Here is a 22,253-nt window from a genome sequence, read left to right on the forward strand (position 1 = left end):
CATTGCTGAGAGCAGGAGATAACATTGGATGAATTTCTTATAGCATTAGTACAGGATCCAGAAAGGAGTTAGATTCTTGCAGTTGGTGAAATTAAGCATTACTCTTTGCCTTGCTTACTCTGGGAATTACTACTAGGCTGGGTCTAAGTTAATCCCTCATCTGTAATGCTCATGTTGTAGACATGATGGGTGGATGTTAATTTTGATAGGAATCTTACATTCCTAATAGGAAGTGATAAATGGATACAGAACTTGTGTGAAAAGAGTCGGTATTGTACCTTGGATTCAAGCTATCAAATGGTGTGTGTGTTCATGCACACTGTATATAAAGCAAATGACAGAATCACTGTGCTTTTAGAAAAGCCCTGTTTTTGGGGTTTTCATCTGTTTATAGTGCATGTTAGTTTAGACTTTAAAGTGTTCTAAAAGCATGGTTTTAAGCTGATTTTTCATGAAGTTGTGTTTTTTATTGTTCAAACACTGCAACCTTCTGATAAGAGATCAGACATACTGAGCATGGTAGAGCATAATATGAAAACCAATATAAAAACAAATAATAGTGTTGATTTTTAGGGGCTTTTTAGGTGATTATAATTCTTTATCAGTGTAGAAAAGGCTTGTGATTTTGTTGTGGTGGAAGTTAGGAAAAAACCCAGTCAGCAATTGAAAGATGCTGTGCTAATGGGGAGTGATCCTTCTGGGTGAAAATAAAAGAATTTTATCCTCACATTTACTTTTTCTTAAGTAATCACTCTAAAGTCAATTAGTGAAAATATGCACAAATGGGTATTATGCCTTATAAAACAGTAAGCAGGTTTTATATTCAGTACAGTCATCCCTTGGTATCCATGGGAGATTGGTGATTGGTTCTAGACCCCCTCCCCAGAATACCAAAACCCAAGGCTTATATAAAAATGGCATTTATATTAAAATGGCACAGTATTTGCATATGTTATGTTACAACATATGCACATCATAAAAGATGGTACTTTAAATCATCTCTACATTACTTGTTATACCTAATACTGAGTAAATGCTGTGTAGGTAGTTGGTGGAGCACAGCAAATTCAACTTTGTGGAATTTTTGTTTTTTTCAGTCCATGGTTGATTGAATCCTCAATCAACAGTGGGACAGTTGTATAGCTTTTCCCAATTAACAAGTTTCCTTGTGATGTAACTCCTTAAAGGTGAACTCTGAACAGTGGGATGTATATTCATTAACAAGCAGAGCAGTGCTTAGCTGGTAGAGTACTGTGGTGATATATGTAACTGATCACAGTTTTGCTATGAACAACTGAGGTTTATTAAGAATGTCTGTCATTGGGATTGTGTGTGTGTTTCTTAACAAACAGGCTTTAATGAAACCAAACATTTTTGTAATGCAAGTTTAAAAGATTGTCTTAATGGAACTTCATAGTGAAACCCCTTAGGTTTCAGTGCCTCTGCTTCCTTAATGAATGTTTACCAGTCATACAGCCACACATGTAAAAATTTTACTTCACCATTTTTGTGTTTCTCAAGTTGACAGCTGCTTTGTTGATTTAATGACACACAGAGAATCAGTTTTGAATTCCTAGAGAAATCTGACTTTGTACAAAGATGTTTTGATGGCATATATCCTCTAGGAGCTTCCTTTAAAAGGATCATGGGAAATTGGTGTTTTTTTTGAGGCTTGCATATCTGAAAACATCTTTATTTTGTCCTCCCAATTAATATATTTGCCATGATAGAGAATTCTATGTTGTAGTGAAGAATTGCCTCAGAATTTTGAAGGCATTGTTCCACTATTAACCACTGAAGCCACTGGTTTCATCTTATGTGTGATCTGCCTTTTTTTTCTTATGAAAGCTTTTAGTATTTTCTCTTTATTCTCAGTCTCTGAAATTTCACAGTGATGTGCTTTCATATGGGTTGCTTTCATCCTTTGTTCTGAGGACTTTTTAGTCTAGAAACTCATGTCCGTCCGTTTTGAAAAAATATTTTTAATGTTCTTTTCTTCCCTTTCTTCTTTGTTCTCACTTTCTAGAACTCATTCAAATGTTAGACTTCTTATCTTGGAACTCTGTTTTCTTCTCTGAATTTTTAAAAATAGTATTCTGTTCTTTATGTTTTATGTCATATCTTCTATTTTCTCACTGAGAATATGTTTTTTCTCCCTCATTATGTTTTCTTCTTCGTGTCTTTTTCTGTTTTTCTTCCAGATTCCCTTTTTGGGGGTGTTTTTGGTTTTTATCTCTGCTACAGTTGTCTGAAATGTCACAGGTTTTGAACGCCTGTGCCTACTGTAGTGTTAATGAACTGACTACTGATTGTCAGCTCTTGTCTCAAGGATGCAAGCCTGCCTGCCAGAATCTTAGTTGAGGAGAGAGCTATAGGAAGTACCTTGTGGACTTAAGACTTAATTTTCCCTTTCCAGTGTGGTGTTGAAAATGTTTTCCTACTTGCAGTTCAGTCTCTTTGCCCTTTTTCAGTGATACCTGGAGTCATCAATTCCTGAGCCTTTCTATAGTTTTTCAGTGTGAAGTGTTTGCTACTTACTGGGCCCCGTCTGCTGGCAGATTGTTGGCAGAATTCTCAGTTTTTTTGGTCTGCTCAGTCAACTGGACAATCAAAATTGGTTGTCTCTTCCCATTCTGTTAGTTTTGTAGGTGAATCCCCTCCCCCCCTGCTTCTTTTACAGATATTTTTGAGGAACTTTGGGAAGAAGCAGAGGTAGGGATTGGTTGGTTCTGCCATGTTATTAAACTGGAGGTCCTTTTTGAATGTTCAAGCCATGCCATCGTAGTCAACTTAAAAGATCTTAAATATCAGGTAGCCTGTGTGTGTTTTGGAAGAGCAGACTGTAACAGGAAAATCACTTTCTTTTCTGGATAGTATAACTGGCCGTAAGTGGGGAAATTGGTTGATTTAATGTCTGTGTTCTTCAGGCTTTTTGTGTCCATCTTATTAGGAAAGGTGGTTTTTATTTATTTTAGAGTCTTTCTGATTTTGTTATCAAGGTTATACCAAATTCGTAAGTTAGATAACTTTTCCTTTCTGTTCTCTGAAAAATTACATAAAATGGGAATGATCTAGGTGTCTTCTGAGGTGGGGAGAAGAGACTTCGGACTACACTTTCCTTTTTAAAATATACTCTTGGTTAAAGTTTTATTCCAGTTTTATATATCTTCCTAGGTCTATTTAGATAATTATTTCTAAAGCTGTCTAAATTATATTCACATAAAGTTACTGACAGCATTCTCTTAGAATTTAAAATTTTAATGGGCCTGTAATTACACCTTCCTTTACATTTGTAATATTATTTGCACCTTCACTTTCTTTTTTGTCTTTTTTAAAAAACTTCAGATTGTTAGAGATCTCTTATTAATGCTTTCAAAAAAATCAGCTTTTGGTTTGTTCAGATAGTTTTTGTTAAATTGTTTATTTCATTCTGTTTCTACCCCTGTATTAATTATTTTCTTCCTTCTTTCTTTCTTATTTTCTTTTTTGGGTTTTCACTATTTTTCCTGTTAACTTCTTGAGTTGAAGTCAGCTGTCTTTCTTGATTGGTAGTAAGTGTGCTTTAAGTCTATACAATCCTGAGCACCATTTTAGCCACATTCAATGGTTATGTAACTCATGCCTATATAGTTTTCAGACTACAAGTACAAATTCCAAACTTGTGGATTTGGAATTTTTCCCTCAAACCTTTTTCACTTTGAAAATTTAAAAATCTACTGAAAATTGAGAACAGTAGTACAGTTAAGCCCTTACATTACCTAGATTACCAGTTGTTACTGTTTTGCCACATTTGTAGTTATTTCTCCCTCTCCTCCACCCTACCCTCTATCTTTTTGTTGAAATTATCTTAGAGGACAGTTGCAGACATCATGATACTTCACTCTCAGATATGCCAGCCCTGGAACTAGGTAGGCCATTTTCCTACATAACCACAATACTGTTAGTACTCTTAAGAATTTTATATAATAATGCCATCTAATATACTGTATAGAGTTTATATTCAAAAGTTTCCCAGTAATTATTGTCCTGGAAATGTCCATTCAGGATCCACTTGGTGTTTTTGTTTTGTTTTTTAAATGATTCTTGGGACTTCCCTGGTGGTTCAGTGGTTAAGACTTCGAGCTTCCACTGCAGGGGGGCACAGGTTGGATCCCTGGTTGGGGAACTGAGATCCCACATGCCTGCATGGCATGACCCCCCTCCCCCACCCCTCCCAAAAGATTCTTTTAATTGTTTCCTTATTGAATACATTGTGTCCAGAAAACATGATCTGTATAATTTTGATATTTGGGATTTGTATATGGTTACTTTGTGGCTTTGGTACATGGTCATTTTTTATATCAAGCTTGTTAATTTAGATCTTATTCAGATTTTCTATGGCCTTGCTGATTTTTTTTCCCTTGATTTTATTTTGTGGTAGTGGTAATGCTTTGGTCAGTTTCTCCTTAAAATCATCAGTTTTGATTCATATATGTCAAAATGATGATAAAAGATACATGGTGATATTTAGAATAAAAGACAAAACTTGAAAACAAATGAATAGAAAAAGCCAGTTTCTTGAAATTGGAATGAGTAGTTATAGAAAACTCCCAAACTCAAAATTGTTTCAAGGAAGCTAAGGTACTGTTTTAAGGTAGAAAGAGTTTTTGTTGAGACATGGGTCTCAGTTTTCCATGCCTTTGGGAAAATGTAAATAAAAGTGAATATGCATTTTAAGTAAAAATATATATCATTTGGGCATTTAAAAAATTTATAAGACATCCCAAATGGATTCCATCTTGAGAAGATGGTAGACCGATATTAATCCATGGAAAATGTCATATCACTCACATAAAATTAGGCCTTGACTACCTGATTATCTTGAGGCCTTGTTAATGCTGTTAAGGTTTGATGTGGAGATGGTGCATTCACAGACTAAAAGTTTCCTTAATTGGGGCAACAAAATTTACTTTTATTATAGATGATTGACATTTTGTTATTTCTCTGTAAGGCATGTTTCAGGTAATTTGTGATAACTTTGATGTGCTTGATTAATGATTTGTTCTGCTTCCTTAAATTTCTAAAAATGTTGCCCTTGGTTTCATTCTGGATTTTGGGATTGTGTGTAAACAGTGCCTGCTGCATTCGACACCTTTCACTTGCACACTCCCCTCACTTTTTCTTCTCCCTTCGTGGGGACCACTGGTTTCTGGATGTAGCCAAGCTGTGTATGGCAGGGAATGTGCAGACTGTGTGTGTACGGTGAGAGTTTGCTGTGTTGGTGATTCCCGTGTCTGGTTGCGAACCTTCTTGAAGTGAGAATTCCTCTTGAATGACGGTTGTCGGGAATGGAGGCTTGGAATCTGAAGCTGCACTGTGACCGGACCTCTAAAACTGTCTGTGTGTAGACGGCATGAGTGAGGCCCCCTTGTGGCCATTCCTTTCTGGGTGTTGGTTTTACATCAAGAGGGCACTGTGATTCTCTTAAGCAGATTTCATTTTTCCCATTCTTCTCGGACTTTCTGAGGTTAATTAAAAGGTCCAGGAAATGTCTACCTTGGGCCCTTTGAATAGTCCTGGTGTGTAACTGACTTGGAGGTCAATGCCAGTGTGTTTGAGGCTTTGGAACCAAACTAGGATTGGTGAATAGTTTCTTCCTTAGCACCTTCGTAGACTTCCAGGAAGCGTAGGGTTGTTTTGTTTTTCAATGTCACTTAAACTTTATGAAAATGTAAGTAAAACTAACTTCCTGTCAGTATTTGGCAGTTGGTTAGTTAATGTTCTCCACTTAGCTAAGAAGAATAGAGGAGAAGTGTGGTTCTTGTGAAATTTCTCTTCCTAATTTGTCATGAAGCCTTAGTACTTGTGTTTCTTGAAGACAGTTTTAATTCTGTTCTATTGACTAGTGAGCATCATCAAAGACATGTTTATTGACCGCTTTCTATGTGCAAGCACAGAAATGCCACATGTGGTGTGAGGTATATAAAACATGTCATTCTGCCATGCAGGGATTTAGAATATAGACAGAGTTGTACCTGGTTATCAGGATTGTACCTGGACATGCTTGGTTGGGGGAGGGAAAGTTCAGAGGTCTTGAGTCGCCAGATCAGTGACTGCCAGCAGCCACGGCACCCATTCAACCCTGTCATGCATATGCTGTGTGATATGCAGGGGTGGCAGCATAGGACTCGGCGTGTGGGCAAAGTGGAGAAGCCTCTCATTGTTCACAGCAGAGTGAGAAGGTATCTTGAGAATTCCAGGTCACTGCCAGTGCCCAGGTGCAGAATGTTCACTTGGGACACTGCTGCTGTCAGTGTCCTGTGAGTGCCCGAGAGAACAGTGGCCTGCCTGGGATTCAGAAGAGGAGGAGACCGCTGTGGGCAGGAGCCTGGGTTACCGGCTCAGGTAGCAGGGCAGGCGTTCTAGATTTGCCAGAGGGAAGGACAGAGGTGAAAAACACAGATTTGTTTGATCAGAGTGGGGAACTCCTCAGGACTTCAGTGAAGAAGGAGCTACAAAAGCTGGAGGAAGCCCAACGTAGACTCTTGGGTCCTGTTACAGGTGTAGTTTGGTCTCCTCCTTCCCAGAGCTGAAAAATGAGAGGGAATGTCAGTCTGTCACTCAGGACTTCATGATGCGTTAGACCTAAACACTATATTCAGCAGGTGGTTTTTGTATCAGGAGGCCTGGCGTGCTGCGATTCATGGGGTCGCAAAGAGTCGGACATGACTGAGCAACTGATCTGATCTGATCTGATTGCATTAAAAGTGATATTGGTTGGAGTAGCTGGAAGTACTGTGTTGGCAGTCCAAGGACATTTTTTTTATGCCTTACGCCATTGCTTGGTATGGATAGCGCATGGTACAAAAGGAAAGCCTTCCATGCATGATAAAGATCCAATTAATATCCCACATTTGTTTTCTGGAAATAGAATATTCTAGCCCTCTGAGGATTATTAGAAAATGCTCTTTCCACTTTCATGGTCTGTTTATTGACTTGAGGTTCAACTTGGCACCATCGCTAGGTGTGATCTCCTTAACTCTCAGAGAAAGAGCTGATTTGGCACTCAAGGAGATGGTATCCCCGGCCTATGTCTCTACATATAGGCTGTCGGTTGGTGTGCTGCTGAAGAAGCCTTTCTTGCTATGCAGACCTGGGGGAGAACAAAATGCCTGGGTGTTTTGTTATGAGTGAGTCTCTCCTGAGCAGAAGTAGTGGCATGTTCTTGCCATTGGGCCTGAAAATGGTTCAGCCCAAGCAGGGTCAACCTCCAGTAGTGGAGCAGCTCCAAGGCGCCACCAGTGTACTGGGAAGGATGTTTTCATTCTCTGTAGTGCTCTGAGTGAATCAGATAACTCTTACTAAACTGGAGGGAGAGTTACTTATAAGGGGAAATTTGAGAAAGAGACTAAGTCCTGGTATTAGAGTTAGGTTTGATTCTTGGAAAATTTGTTTTTCCTAAAAAATTTTTTCGAACAGGTAGTATGTTTACATGGATCTAAAATATTAATATATGGGCTTCCCAGGTGGCGCTAGTGGTAAAGAACCCACCTGCCAATGCAAGAGACATGAGTCATGGGTTTGATCCCTGGGTTGGTAAGATCCCCTGGAGGAGGAAATGGCAGCCCACTCCAGTATTCTTGCTTGGAGAATTCCATGGACAGAGGAGCCTGGTGGGCTATAGTCTATGGGTCACAAAGAGTCGGACACAACTAAAGCCACTTAGCAAAATATTAATATAAAGCGGTACACAGTGAATAGACATTCTTGCAGATACAAATACTCGTATGTTGTAGTTTCCCCCCCTTTTACATAGACGCACTGTGTATACACTGTTCTGTTCCCCTTGAAGAGAGTCCCTACGTGGCTTGAGTCTTCCAGTAGAGAAACAAAGTAGGTTCGAGAAAGGTGTACTGAGTCATTTTATAGAAGATGTGGCTTGAACTGATGGGAAAAGAGTTATTATTTATTGTCTAAATAATAATACAGTTTCCGACAGGGGTTTGTGATGATTTAAATGAACCTGGATATGCTAGATTCTATTCTGTCTCTTAGAAATTGACATTTAAAAAAACAAACAAAATTCTCAATCCAAAACAAACTTTGATTACCAGTTATGAAAACTGTAATTTGTGTCAGTTAGGCCTGAAATCATTTTCAGAACCCGTATCCATCCAGACCTCCCTCCTTTCCTCCTCCTCCTTTTTTTTTTTTTAAACATCTCACCCTACCACTCCTCCCCCACGCCCCAAACATTTTGTGTCTTTAGTTACCATTAGTTTTTGCCTATAAAGTGTTCTTTTTTCCAGCCTGAAACTGATTTTTGGAGGATTGGAGGGTTTTTTGGGTTTTTTTTATTTCATTAAGTCTCTTGCCATCTCCAAATGCTATAGCAGTTCATTTTGCTCGTGTTTCATGAGCAGACTGTCTGTCTTGTCACCATTTTACCATGTGGGCTGATGAGGTTTTCAGGTTCTACTGTCCCCTGGGAACTCGGTTCTCTAAAGTAAACTGTGGTGCTGCAGTGGGGGTCATTTGTTTGAAGTTCATTAAGAATATGAGGACAGTTGGACAGCTTGGACTTCACTTCTATAATAATGTAATTGTGACTGTTGAAATCATGGAGCACTTACACAAGTTTTTAAAAGATCCAAGTTGGTGCAAATGGGTTTTTTTTTGTTTTTTTTTTTTTAATGCTTTTGGAATTTCTTTCATTTTTTCTTCTGAAGACTGAAATATTAGACCTTTGTCTTTAGTCTTTGCCTTCATTTGTTCCAAATCAGGTAGCAAGAGGTTCTGGGGTTCTTGAGTGGCGTAAGCACTAAGTTTACAGAGAATAATGACAAACTTCAGGATAGCAACAAGGCAGTAAGACTAAATTAACTTTCTGTTTTCTGAAATCCATTCCAGCAACTGTACCAGATCCTGACAGACTTTGATATCCGGTTTTATATGTATGAACTACTTAAAGTAAGTAACAGTCATAAACAGTGAATTTTTTTCAGGATTATTCATTAAAGGAGTTCTTTGAGAGAACATAATAGAACTCAAGAAGAATATATCTTGACACCCAGAGAATTTAATGGGTTTGAGATGGGGGTGGGTGGGTAACTTATTGAGGCCTTCATTGTGGGATCTTTACGTAGAAACTTTCCAGTGGACCTGAGAAAAATGGCCAGGTTAGGGGTACTGGGAACATTATACACAGGTTAGAATCTCTGTCCTCATAACTCTTGTTGGTTCTTGGTTTTTAATTGTTTTGTTTTTTGCTGTTTAATGCTTATTAGTTTTCATTACATATCAAATCACCCTAAACTTAGTGACTTTTGGAAAACAGTTTTATTATTTGCCATAATTCACTGGATTGGATGGGTGGGTCTTTTGATCTGGGTCAGCTTGACTAGGGCAAGAAGGTCTAGGCTGGGATGGCAGCCGGTGTAGCTTGAGGTCTCATCCTTCAGAAAGTTGGTCTGGGCTACTTCCTGTGGTGGTCTCAAGTCCCAACAACAAGAGAGGGCAAACCTTGATATATGTAAGCCCTTTACAAGCCTCTGCTTTTGTTACGTTTGCTAATGCCCTATTGGCCAAAGCAAGGCACGTGGCCAGACCTGGATTCAAAGGGTGAAGTAGTAGATGCCACTTTTTCATGGGCAGGGCGTTAAGTTACATCATGGAAGGACATGCATCCAAGGATCGTGGACATTCTACAGCCATCCTATTCTTGCTGTTTCTTATAGTCCCTTTCTTATATGAGACAACCTGCCCTGTAACCTACGTGTTTAGCCCTAGCTAATTAACTGTGACATGCAAGGAGAGGCGATGAGTGGATTTTCTAGGAGACTTACTAATCCCAGGACTGAAATTTTCAGGTGTTATTGACTGACTAAGGAATGATCTTTTTTAGTTTGTCTAGGAAAAAAACTTAAGAATTCTAAAAAGGTTTGTACAATGGAGTAGACTAATGGTTTTTTAGGGTCAGGGGTCACTAAGAATCTAATGAAAGCTGAGCCACCCCCATGCATATAAAAATATACATATAACATTACATAAAGTTTTAGGATGGAATGCATGGATCTCAATTTAAGAACCTCTGGAAGAATGTAGAGGTGTCCTTGGATTAGGTCACAGCATCCCAATAACAGTAATAATACACGTCTTTGCAGGCCGGTCATTTCAGTGGCCCCCCAGTGCCAGATGCCCTCTCTGCCTTCTGGAGGCAGCAGCTACACGGTGGGGGTCATACTTTCTGCTAATGAGGCAGAGAATCCCAGATGAAACTTGAAAAATATCTTTCATGCCTAATGGTCAGAAACTATCAGGTTTTTAAATTGAAGTAAGTCCCCCAAGGAATTTAAGAGCAGTCAGTACCTCCACAGGGAAGCCAAATAGTGAACTTGGTGAAAGAATTCATCCCCTTACTATATTTGTTCAGCTGTTTCTTTCTTCAGATATTTTTCACACCTTAGGTACTGTGGTCCTAATTAGTTTATTCCTTTGGGCAAAGACTGGGCAAAATGACAGAATCAATACTTGCTAAGTTTTCTCAAAGATGGGGAAAAATAGGGATAGGGAAGAAGAAGTGTAGAAAATGTTGAAGGAACTGAGGTCCAGGGCTGCAGAGGGATCGCTTGGTGACTCACTCAGGCTTCCTGTCCAAGCTCCTGGTTCCGGTTTAGGGAGGTGGGTCCTCGGGAGCCCTGGTTCCCTACACACTGCCCCAGAGCCAATGTGGAGTCTTGCTGCCACTGTTGATAGAAAACAAGACAAAGAGAAAAATTAAATTGAAATACCATATAGGACAGTGCAGTTACAGAAGATTTCTCTCCTTGCGTAGATTATATTCTCACCTTTTCCACCGTAGTTTGGTTTCACCTGTTCTTGACCTTCATGTGAAAAGCATCATATACTGTATACTCTTTTGTGTCTGGGAAAAGCAAAATTTGCATATTCCTGGAATGCTGGTCGTATGGATCGTATTCTGGCTTACATACTCCTAGTACAGTGCCCTTGGTATTCTAATCCCAGCGGGCCTCAATCAGGTTCACTTTGTCCCTCAGGACATTTGGCAATGTCTGGAGCCATTTTTGGTTCTCCCAATTGGAGGGATGCTGCTGGCATCTTGTGGGGAAAAGCCAGGGATTCAGCAAAGCAACATGGATAAATCTTAGGAAAATTGTGCTGCATAAGAGGAGATAAAGTACTTACATTGTATTACTTCATTTTCTGAAGATCCAGAAAAGGCAAACCTGTAGCACAGGTGGTAGAGCAGTGGTTGGGAGGAGAGGGGAAGAAAGGAGCAGCAGACAGGATTGGAAGCTTAACGGAGTTCTTGGGATGATGAAAAAGTTCTAAAACTGGATTGTGGTCATGGTGGCACGACTTGAGGAATTTAGTAAAAAAACCATTGACTTACACATTTAAAAAACTTAGCTCCATATCAGTGATCTTATAGGAAGCAATTTTCTCCCTTAGAGTCATAATCATAGTTTGTAAAGCCCAACTGGCTCGGGGATTGTTTTTAAGGACAGTACTAATATTAGAAGATATGTTAATCTAGAGAACTCATATGGGACACTTACCTGAAAGACTAGCCGTGTTGCAGATAAGATTGGGATGTCATTTTTCATGTCCATGTGGATCCTTCATGTGTTGTTCCAACTATTATGAGAAGTGACTCCAGTGTGGTTCCTCAATCTGGTTTTAAACACACCAAATTAAGCCAACGTATGATTTCTAAATCCAGGTGGCTGGTCTGTTGCTACCAGTGCCAAGTAGGAGAGGAGTACCTGAATAAGTATTACTATGTCATCCCCCTTGTAAAGAAACTTCTATAATAGCCTTGGTGTCCTCTCCACAGCCCCCTTTCTACCAGCTGCTAGCATAGTGTGCCCAGAGAGCAAGGGGTGCCTTCTGGAGCATGTTTTTTCTCTTTTACTACAGGCAGTAAGACTACCGTTTGGGAGATGGTGTTCAAATCAAACTGTCACAATGAGCATATACTTGCACTGGGGGGCATGGGTGGTTGAGGGTTTGCTTACTTTTCTCTGTGCTTTCTTATCTAATAGGCTCTGGATTACTGCCACAGCAAGGGAATCATGCACAGGGATGTGAAACCTCACAATGTCATGATAGATCACCAGCAGAAAAAGGTACCATTACAGCCAGGCAGCAACAAGCCTTTCATTGGAAGGCTCAGGGCCCGAATTCTGGCCAGTACCTAGGTGGTTTCTAAAGACCCATGCTGTTTCCTTTGGCAGACTTATGATACTGTTATTTTTCCAGTCTCCAGTGTTGGTTTCTACTTCACATAAGCGTAGCGCACAGGGAAAGTAGACAGCTGACCCTAACTGTAGTCACTTGTTTACTGTGGTCATGGTTTTCCTAGAGGGCCTCAAAAAGAAACTACAGCTGGTGATTTTTACTTCCTTTCTTCATGACCCTCAGACCAATCTGCCTGGCCGTAAAAGTACACATGGGTCCCTCCTGTTTTTGAAACTCAGTTCTGATTGCCCCTGACTGGTGAGTGGATGAATCAACTAGTGTTAGATTAGTGAAGAGCTAGAGCAGTGCTTCAGTCCTGGAGTGGGGCACATGTCCCCAACCCTTTCTGTTAGACTAGAGCTTGTAATGGAAACTGTGAGTAATGAGCGATAGGTTAACACATGCAGCTGGTTATGGGGGCAGAAGACAAGCTTAAGCTTTATTGATCTAGAGAAATGATAAGCCAGGATAATTTAAATGTTAAGGAAAAACAACTAAGATTGCAACCAAGTGCTCTGCTCTAGAAATGACCTTTTAGCAGTTCCCAGAAAGTACATGAGCCTTTAGCCAGTGCACTTGATAACATTTTTTATGTGGCCAAAGATTATCAAATGGGATGTGGCCTTGTTGTAAGACAGAGGCATCTGGAGACACTCCTTTCACATGTTTTATTTCTGTCGTATTTATAGCTGCGACTGATAGACTGGGGTCTGGCAGAATTCTATCATCCCGCCCAGGAGTACAATGTCCGAGTGGCCTCCAGGTACTTCAAGGGACCAGAGCTCCTTGTGGACTATCAGGTAAAGTTGTTAATGAGGCACCGCTGAGTTCTTTTTACATTTGCTTAGGGCTTTTCCTGGCTTTTTCTTTTTCCTGGTTTTTATTTATAGTCAGTTTGGTTACATTCAAATCCAGTCTATATTCTATCCCCAAATGGTAAAATGATAATGGTGGATTTGTCTCAGCTCCTTTTTTTGGCTTTGAATTTTAAAATATCTATAGAAGATTAGAAACTCAGGTCAGAAAAATGACATTTGTAAAACCCCCTTCACTGATAGGTTGTCTTTATTTCCATAGATGTATGATTATAGCTTGGATATGTGGAGTTTGGGCTGTATGTTAGCGAGCATGATCTTTCGAAAGGAGCCCTTCTTTCATGGACAGGATAACTATGACCAGGTAAGCAAATACCATCTGACTCCCATCCATTTGGGGGCAGATACCAAGAAAATAGCATCTTGATAGGAATGCTGTCATTGAGTCCCTAAATACCACTCAGTGTAAGCTTTTCTTCAGGGCAAAGAATTTCACAGAATCTTATCTGTGGTCCCAAAGATAGAGACAGTGCTGTTTTATGCCCAACTTCCAAGTTGAGTCTATAAAAAAGCTAAGTACCTCCTTGTACAAGATTCTAGTCGTTTGGTTTTGTTTTTTGTTTGTTTTTAGGCTGTGCTGGGTCGTCATTGCTGCACATGGCCTTTCTCTGGTTGCAGAGAGTGGAGGCTACTCTGTCACTTTGGTGCGCGGGCTTCTCATTGTGGTGGCTTCTCTTGTTGCAGAGCACAGCTCTAGGGCATGTGGGCTTCCGTAGTTGCAGTTCCCGGGCTCTAGAGCACAGGCTCAGTAGTTGTGGCTCATGGGCTTAGTTGCTGCATGGCATGTGGGATATTCAGGGACCAGGGATCGAACCCATGTTCCTTGCACTGGCACGCGGATTCTCAACCACTGGACCACCAGGGGAGCCCATAGGTATTAGGTTTTATGTCCCCATAATCATCAGCTTCTAAAAGATTATTGTCATAAGTTGTGTTATCCTTTTAAAGGCATTTTGAAAATGTGCGTTCATGTGAACTTCATATCCGTGAGTCTGCTGCCTGTCTGCCCTGGGCTCAGATCTGTATCTGTTCCCCGGAAATGTAGTGATGTGGAAGCCTTCTAATTCCTTGGTCCAGCATCCCCGCGGGCTTGCAGTGAGTTCTGTGCTCAGTGATTTGGTCAGTTTGTTTTGTGTTTCAGCTTGTTCGCATTGCCAAGGTTCTGGGTACAGATGAGCTGTATGGGTATCTGAAGAAGTATCACATAGACCTAGATCCGCACTTCAACGATATTCTGGGACAGTAAGTAAGAGAGAGAGAAAGAGGCTCTGAATTTATCCCATTTCAGAAGGGGAAAGGGTAGTCGAAATCACTTTCTGAAGCTCTTTCCCCTTTCTAATTATATCAGAATTGAGATATTCTTTTTTTCCCCCATATATATTTTAACTCGAGCTATTTTAGCATTGTTTACATCTGTCTTCTAATCATTTTACTTCCGTTAATAGAAAATGGAAGACAAAAATCATGCCACAGGAAAGAACTTTCTGGAACAGCATCTGCTTATTTTAATGCAGAATCTTAGAATGCTGTGATTCTTCTTTGAATAAGAGAATTATAGTTTCTTCTTATTCTGTATAATGGATTTTCTGTAAGAGCAAATTTTAAAGCATATTTTCAGATACAGTACAATGGTGTTGAGAAGTAAATGTTGTGTTGATGATTTTCAGAGAGTAATTTTATGGAACCTCCATGTTTCTGCGGCCAGCTCTCTAAATATATCTGCTAAACAATAAAGATTACTCACCTACCTCCATGCCTCACCCAGAATTGACTCAAAGCCTGAGGCATAAAACATTATCTAGAAAGGTTCCACAAATTTTGCACCAAATGTAGACATTTTAATTAAGTGTGTATCCATTTCAGAGTACTGTTTTATTTGAGGGTGCTGGTGGGTAGGGGTGTGACAGGTGGTACCAATAACAGTGAGGTTTAACCAGCTTATAATCAGTGCAGTGCTCTAAGACTTTGCTGGCTTTAGCCCTAAAAAGGATTTTTGTGGAATTTAACCTCAGAATACTAATGCTTTACTTTTCTTCTCAGACATTCACGGAAACGCTGGGAAAATTTTATCCATAGTGAGAACAGACACCTCGTCAGCCCTGAGGCCCTGGATCTTCTGGACAAACTTCTGCGATATGACCATCAACAGAGACTGACTGCCAAAGAGGCCATGGAGCACCCGTACTTCTGTGAGTCTCTGGGGCCTGGTTTGTCAAAGGGAGATTCTTCCACCTTCTATCTTTGAGGCCAGACAAAAGAATTCTGGAAATTTGGATGAATTGTCCTTGGGTTTTGGCCCCATTAGTTCTAGACTCTTGAAATAACTCTGCAGATCTGTTTCTTGATGTTCGCAGGTGTTTGCTTGTTCATTGCTATAGTTCCCCTGAGTCAGGTCTGTTTGACCGTTGCCTATGACCCCCAAGTTGATAGATCAGAAGTATCTAAGACTTAATTTTAAAATACATACATTTGTGTGGAAACCTAATCAAAGATTTTTCCCCTCCAAAAAAACAAGTGACTTGTTGAAAATAATAAGGTGATCATAGCATATTTTTAAAGAAGGAAGTTAAATAAATACAAGGAATTTGAGGAAAGGACAGCAAGTATGGAAAGCCCTCGCTAAGATCCTATCTGTATTACTGACTTCTTAGGTCTCACTTTGAAGTATGTGTGTATACTCAGTTTATGTGACTGTTTACTTATCTGCATGCATGTGGTTCTCCTTCTGATAAAGGATATCCCGGATTTTCACTAGAGACAGTGTGAGGTCATTTAATCAGTCACAGAGGAGACTTGAGCATAAGGGAGGTTAAGTGACCTGTCTTAGTTTTCTCTCTGAAGCAAGATTAGACGTTTCAACCTGTCTGTTGCTTAACCAGTACGCTATCTTTCCTCAATATCTTTCCTCCTTCTTTTTCCCCCTCTGGAGATTAAGTAAATCTTGCCCAAAGAATTCATGCTCTCTGGTTGTGAGCCTGCTTGCCCATGAACTGTAGTTGAAAGCAGATTTTAAAAAATCTTACCCTTCATTCTTCAAGTGCAACTGGATGTCGTCTCTCCAGGTTCCATCACAGAAAGCTGTTTTTACTCTGAGTTTGATTGGATTATGAACACTGATGTTTGTATTATGCAAATCATGATCTGTCTGCTTTTCCAAATACATGGTATACTTACAAAAAATTTTTTATGCTGTTGCTTAAAATCCATAGACCTTCTAATGGTTCCTTTTATTCACCCTTTCCATTCTCTGAAGTGTTTATCATCACACATACTTTGAAGAAATTAGGAGTTGGATATGTCATTAGTAGTCAAGGAAAATAACACATAAGAAAATGAGTAGAAATTTTGAGCAGTGGACAGTGGGTGTTTCTGTGCCTCTCTTTTCCCTAATTCTCAGCAGTTGCACGTGTACTCTGAAGAGGTATGAGCTGACTATGAGAGCGTTTCCCAGTCATTTCTCAGCATCTCTGATTTTTGTTGCCCTCTTAACCCTGGTTTCCTGTGTTTCTGTCTCACTGAGGAAGGTCGGGTCTGCCATGGTGTCTGCCCCTAACCCGGGCTGGTCCTGCCTCTGCTGAGTGTCCTCCTGGTTTCTTGCAGACCCTGTGGTGAAGGAGCAGTCCCAGCCTTGTGCAGATAACGCTGTACTTTCCAGTGGTCTCACGGCAGCCCGATGAAGACTGGAAAGCGACGGGTAATGCAGCATTGATGCTTGCCAATAAAACCAACCAACCAAACACAAACCTTGAAGGAAAACTACAGTGTGATAAAAAGAAATTCTAGCCATTCCTTCTAAACGCAAAGAAGAGTAAAGACCTAAAAGTCTGTCAAAAGAAACTCCCCAGCACTAGTCTACAGGGAGCTGCCATTGGGCAGCCTGACGATGCACATAGTTGAGAATCTGAGGGGCCTCTCCGTTTGGAATGCATGGGAGATGAGAGACTCGGAGTTGTTGTACATTTCCTTTATTTAACAGGAGACCACTGTTGAATTAACCTGTTGAAGTCAACAAGCTCTGAATATCTGACTTCCTATCTATTCCACTGCGGTCTGGGTTTCCTTTGGTGAGATTCAGGCTCAAGTTTTAGCAGTCTGAACTGACACACCAGCCTCATTTATGAAAAGGAGATACTAAAACAGTGACAGTATTTTTTTTTTCTTCTAAACTCTTTTACAGATTCATGTTTTATGTATTTTTTTTTCTTTTTTTTTTTTTAACGACATGAGCTCTCTGGGAAATGTACCTCATCCCTGCCGTTTTCTTCTAAGTGTATTCGTTTGGGAGCAAACTGCAGTCACTCTCACCAGAGTCCCATTTGATGTCAGGAGGCATCACTTTAAACCTTGTGATGCCTCGGACAGGTCCATCTGTTCCATCAAAATTTGAATGCTAAGTTGCATAACTTGGAGCTTACTGTTTGTAACCTTCGTTGAATTGCCTAACCTTAAAATCTTGTTGCTCTTTTTTTCATGTAGCTTTTTTTCTTTTTCCAGTCTTTTAAGGAAAACTTCATTTCCCAGCACATCCCTGTATGTGTACCTATTTTAATGCACATCTCTGAAACAAAGATTTTTTTGTTCACAACCATGACTAAAGCTGGAAAGTCAGTCTTCAGGGAGGGAGGATAAAAACATCCTGTTAGAATTTATTCAGGAAAGACAAATTGGGTGGCAGGGGAGGGAAAGTCCTCCTTTCCTACCCTTTACCCCTTTTTATCCCCATGAGAAACAGTTTCCCTCTGTAATCAGGGTAATCTGCATTTTTGAGCTCTTATAGGTATCCATGAATGTGTTGGCAAAGAAAAGTCTTTCTCACATGCAGAGACTGGTGTTATGTGGGCAGGGTCACCCGTAACCCAAGCGACCAGAGAGAGCAATATACATGGGACTTGGGGAGGTAGTGGAGCTGCTGGGACAGGTGTCAAAGATAGGGATCCATTGTGCTAGCCTTCGTGTTAAGCAAAGGAAGCTGTATTTTGTTTAAGAAGATTTGAAAAATGGGGGCTGATGTTACTCTGGGGACCTGTTATCAACATGGTTTGCACGCAGCCCCCTGACCCCAGCTGCAGAGCCATGCCACAACTGTGGGGACCTCTCACACTGGGCTAGAGCTCAAGGTGTCTACCACCACATCACACTTTAGGATTTCTTTATTAACTATTTAATAATGCCATACATTTTTATAAGGTTAGATTGTTTGAAAGCATCTGTTTACATTCCATATTCCAATAAAATTGTATTGATATTGGTAGCAGGTCCTATCTCTAAATGTAGGTTCTATTTTTGTCCTTTGGTCAGTGGGAACTTAAAATACAAACAAAACAAGATCCCAAAGCCAGGAAATGCATTCAGTTAAGGTTCTCAAACCAGTGCTTCCTGCCTTCATTGCACGTCCTGTATATTAATGTATACATTTGTTCTACCTGAAAATAAGAAACTGGACAGCACTTCTTGGCCGAACCTATATTGATATGGCAGGCAGCAACACACAGGTGTTTCAGATTGTCAGACACCTTCTGACATGCCCTTCTAGGCGACACCAAGCTGTTGGTTATTATTTATTAGGGAGATGTGCCACTGTGTGTCTTTCCTGCCCCACCCATCTCCTCTTTTGTCACCCATTCCCTTCCCCCACTCTTCTTTTTTTTCCTTCACGTCACCTGTCTGGACCAGGCAGGGAGAGCCTGCTGGAGAGTCTTGATGAAGTAGTAACCCTGCTTCTTTTGCTTGAGTCCCCCAGAGGCAATACAAGCATCTGGAGAAGGGTCGGGTGACTGACTTCTGCCTTTCTCTCTCTCATCAGGATGTAGTATGTGCAGACACAGCTCACCTGCCTGTCCTCAGGCTCTGTGGCTGCAGCTTGGCAAGGGAGTAATTGTTCCATTTTATGCATGCAGTTTACTTTTTCGCCACCGCTACTTTTTACCTCTGTTCATGCCTTAGACATAAAGCATAACTGAGTTTAAAATGCTCACTCCTTTCCAAGGCTGGTCTTGACACCCAACTTGTGGCTGGCTGACTATGACTGGTTCTTTCCCAAACTGAACTGAGTCTAGTCCAGACCTTTCCTCTTTTCCTAGCTCCAAAACCATTTTGTGTGCAGATGGACCTAGCTCCCCTGAGATTTTAGAGTCTTTTCCTGGATTAGGAAGCAGTCTTGGAAAATTCAAAAGACGGATGAGAGAGTGTGTGTGTGAGTCTAGTCTTATATCTAGACAAAGCTATGGTAGATTCACCCACCCAGTATCCTTTCCGGTTAGCATATTATTTCTTAAATTCATCTCAGTAAGTTTCATTAGACATTTTGTTTGCTTCATTACCTTATAACAGGTTAAAAGTGCCTAAGATAAGGATTTACTGTTTCCTAAAGAAAAGCAAAAATAATGTGGGGAACAGGGTAGTGTTACACTGTCATCTCAGGTACTGCCTATGTTCAAAAACATAGACCTGGCGTGGCGAGAACAGAAGGTTCCTGTGCCAAATACAGATGGGTGTATCAGAGGTTGTTGGCCACAAGTGGGTCTAACTGCAAGGTTTTGCTTCAGCTGAGAAATCCCATGGTGAGAGCAGAACTGATGAAGTGCTAAGATTTTCATCGGGTTTGCTTGCAGCTCACTCTCCCCAGGATCCTATCAGCTGGCCCACCCCTATCCTATTCTAGCCAGCGGTGGGTGACTGGGCGGGAGAAGTATACACGGAGTGTATAATGCAGACCAGGCATTCCCAGTTCTTCTTAGCACTCAGAGGGGTGTCAGTGCCAGTTCCATGAGGCGTGTGGACATCGGTCCCTCTGCTGGGTCCCCTCACAGGCATTCTTCAGCACACCAGTACTCATGAGGCTCAAAGCATGTGTATTCCCTTGCAGAGAAGGAAGGTACTTTCCATCTGATTGATTAGAGGAGACAGAAGAGTTTGTAATCCTTGGGGCAGGGATAGAGGACATGAGAGCGGGTTGTTTAAAGAAGACAGGGAATCAGTTTAAAAATAAAACAGTGCAAAGGTAGATCTTGAGAGGAAGGAACATGACTTTTGAGGGGTGAAAGCAAGGCAGGGCACAGAGTTCAAGTTCTGGAACACGCCCTGAGATGGGCACTCCCCCATGGGTTGGTTCCAGCGGGACCACACGGTGGTGCTCTCGAGGCAGGTGCTGAGTCCCAGAGAGAGCCCGCGGCCGTGGGCCTCCGCCTGCGCCTACTCAGGGAAATGACTTAGCTTCTCCCAGGTGCTGCTGTGATGAGGATGGAAGCAAAATCATTTGGGGACACAAACAATTGGAAGAATTTTTATATATGCATTGAAATGGATCTGAGAGAGCCCCGTCAACAGTCTCCTTTAATGCCAGTTCAGATTAATGATTCATCTAGAAACCTGTGTTACTGCACAAGCGTACACAGGAGAAAGCAACCTGCCCTCCTACACATGAATAGGAGTGGATAGTAACTGATCAGCGTCAAGGCCATTGAGATGTAAACCCAAAAGCAAAAGCAGGGTCCCTTTGAGCAGACAAGCCAAAGTTTGTCAGTGAGCTGCTTAAATCTATGACTGAGTGACATCTTGTCATTAAAAAGTACCCCCAGGGTGGGGATGAGGGGGGGGTAGGTGGCGAGGAAACATCTGGCTCAAAACCAGTAATAAATGCTTTGGAGCTATATGGATGTGTCAATGGAAATAACCCCAACCAGGTATTACAGAGGCTGGGGGAAGTGATGGAATGGGATTATACAGGTGATGCATACTTTTATGTAGAGACTCAACAATGTGCTGCAAATGTGATACTTAATCCTGAACTGCATGTATTGGGGATTGTGTTTGTTTTTTTTTTTAAGTTCACTGAATCAATAAATTAACAGTTTTTCACTTGCTGGCTTTTCTTGCTGTAAATGGTGACTAAAGAGGTTGGGACAGAAATCTTGACACCCAGTGAAAAGCTTGAATAAACCTTCCAGAACCTCGGAGCCGACTGTCTCCTGTTTGCAGAAAAGCAACACTGCCTGGGTGACCACCACTTTGTATCACTAGATGACTGATGTATAATTTCTGTGCTGCTGCCCTTTAGAGGAAAGAAAAACGTCATGTGAAATCTGTTTTCATAAATAAAAATGTTGACAATCACCAGCCTTGCCAAGTGGGACACAAGCCACTGCCATACGAGGACCTTAAGCTTGTACTTCCTGTCTTTTGGGGGAGAGGAGGAATAAACCTGGAATTGAGAAGATGTGTGGGTGGGCGGTTGCAGTTAATCACCTTGGTGTGAAGACTCCTCTAGCAGAAGTGATGGAACTAGGGTGGTAGGGGGACAGTCCTATTTCTTGGTACTTAATCCTGAATTCAGGTACAACTCAGAACCCTGCTTGGGGTTGACTGTTTCGCTGCACAACTTTAACCTTTGTGGCAGTTTTCTGCATTTATGAAAGAAAACCTCTCCCCAGCCCCATTCCTTGCAACACAGGCGGGCACGTGCTGTTGTGTGGCCAATGGAGTCTTTTGTTATTGCCCTTGTTCTCACTGCTCCCTTGGTGGAATTGGACACTTGAAAATCATTTGCTGAAGAGTCATTTCTTTCTTAGCCTTATGCACCATTCAGCCTTTCTCAAACACAAAGCAGTTGAACCCTTCCTGTATCCAAAGAAAGTGGGTCATGAGATGATTCCGTATGACAACTTCTCAGGTGCACTGTCCTTCCATTACTGCCGGTACCATTCTGAGATGCTGCTTCTAGAATGCCACTGGCGTCTCAACCGCCCACTCTGCTGTGCTGGACATGGCAGGAGGAATGAGGTTTTCAGGCCATGCCAGACAGCCACTTCCAGGGGAGAGTTAAAAATACTTGAGCTCCCGTTTTGCTCTTTATTCACCTCGGGCCTTTCCCTGTGTAAACAGTCATCTGATTCTTGGTCCAAAGACATCCTGAGTAAACCTGGTCAGATCTAATGAGGACTCTGGAGCTGGGCTACTGAACTTGTAGCTTGGGCTCGCCCGAGATGGTCAAGAGTGATGCTTCTAGATGAGCATCCTGGACCTGAGAGCAGAGGAGGGGCCAGGACTGCCTCTGCAAGTGGTGATGGGAAAGGGTACTATTTGAAACCTGAAACCAGTCAGTCCTTACCTGGTTTTCCACATGTGCAAGTCAGGCTTGTA

General features: G+C 41.3%; 1 protein-coding gene across 4 annotated transcripts in view; it reads left to right on the forward strand.

Annotated features, from left to right (window-relative positions):
- Positions 1-22,253, forward strand: part of CSNK2A2 (casein kinase 2 alpha 2) — a 35,274-nt gene that overhangs the window by 12,451 nt on the left and 570 nt on the right. The window contains exons 5-12 of one of the 4 annotated variants that reach the window (XM_070388343.1): positions 8,890-8,949; positions 12,045-12,128; positions 12,930-13,040; positions 13,318-13,419; positions 13,687-13,759; positions 14,240-14,357; positions 15,156-15,304; positions 16,716-20,972. In XM_070388343.1, coding sequence (XP_070244444.1) covers positions 8,890-8,949; positions 12,045-12,128; positions 12,930-13,040; positions 13,318-13,419; positions 13,687-13,759; positions 14,240-14,357; positions 15,156-15,304; positions 16,716-16,792 — 774 coding nt within the window. In that variant the 3' untranslated portion in view covers positions 16,793-20,972. Of the gene's footprint in view, positions 1-8,889; positions 8,950-12,044; positions 12,129-12,929; positions 13,041-13,317; positions 13,420-13,686; positions 13,760-14,239; positions 14,358-15,155; positions 15,305-16,715; positions 20,973-22,253 lie in introns of those variants that run through there. The other 3 variants (XM_070388342.1, XM_070388344.1, XM_070388345.1) reach the window with 3 other exon arrangements.

The sequence above is a fragment of the Bos mutus genome, chromosome 18 (genome assembly GCF_027580195.1).
Source record: "Bos mutus isolate GX-2022 chromosome 18, NWIPB_WYAK_1.1, whole genome shotgun sequence".
In the NCBI taxonomy this organism is placed as follows: domain Eukaryota; kingdom Metazoa; phylum Chordata; class Mammalia; order Artiodactyla; family Bovidae; genus Bos; species Bos mutus.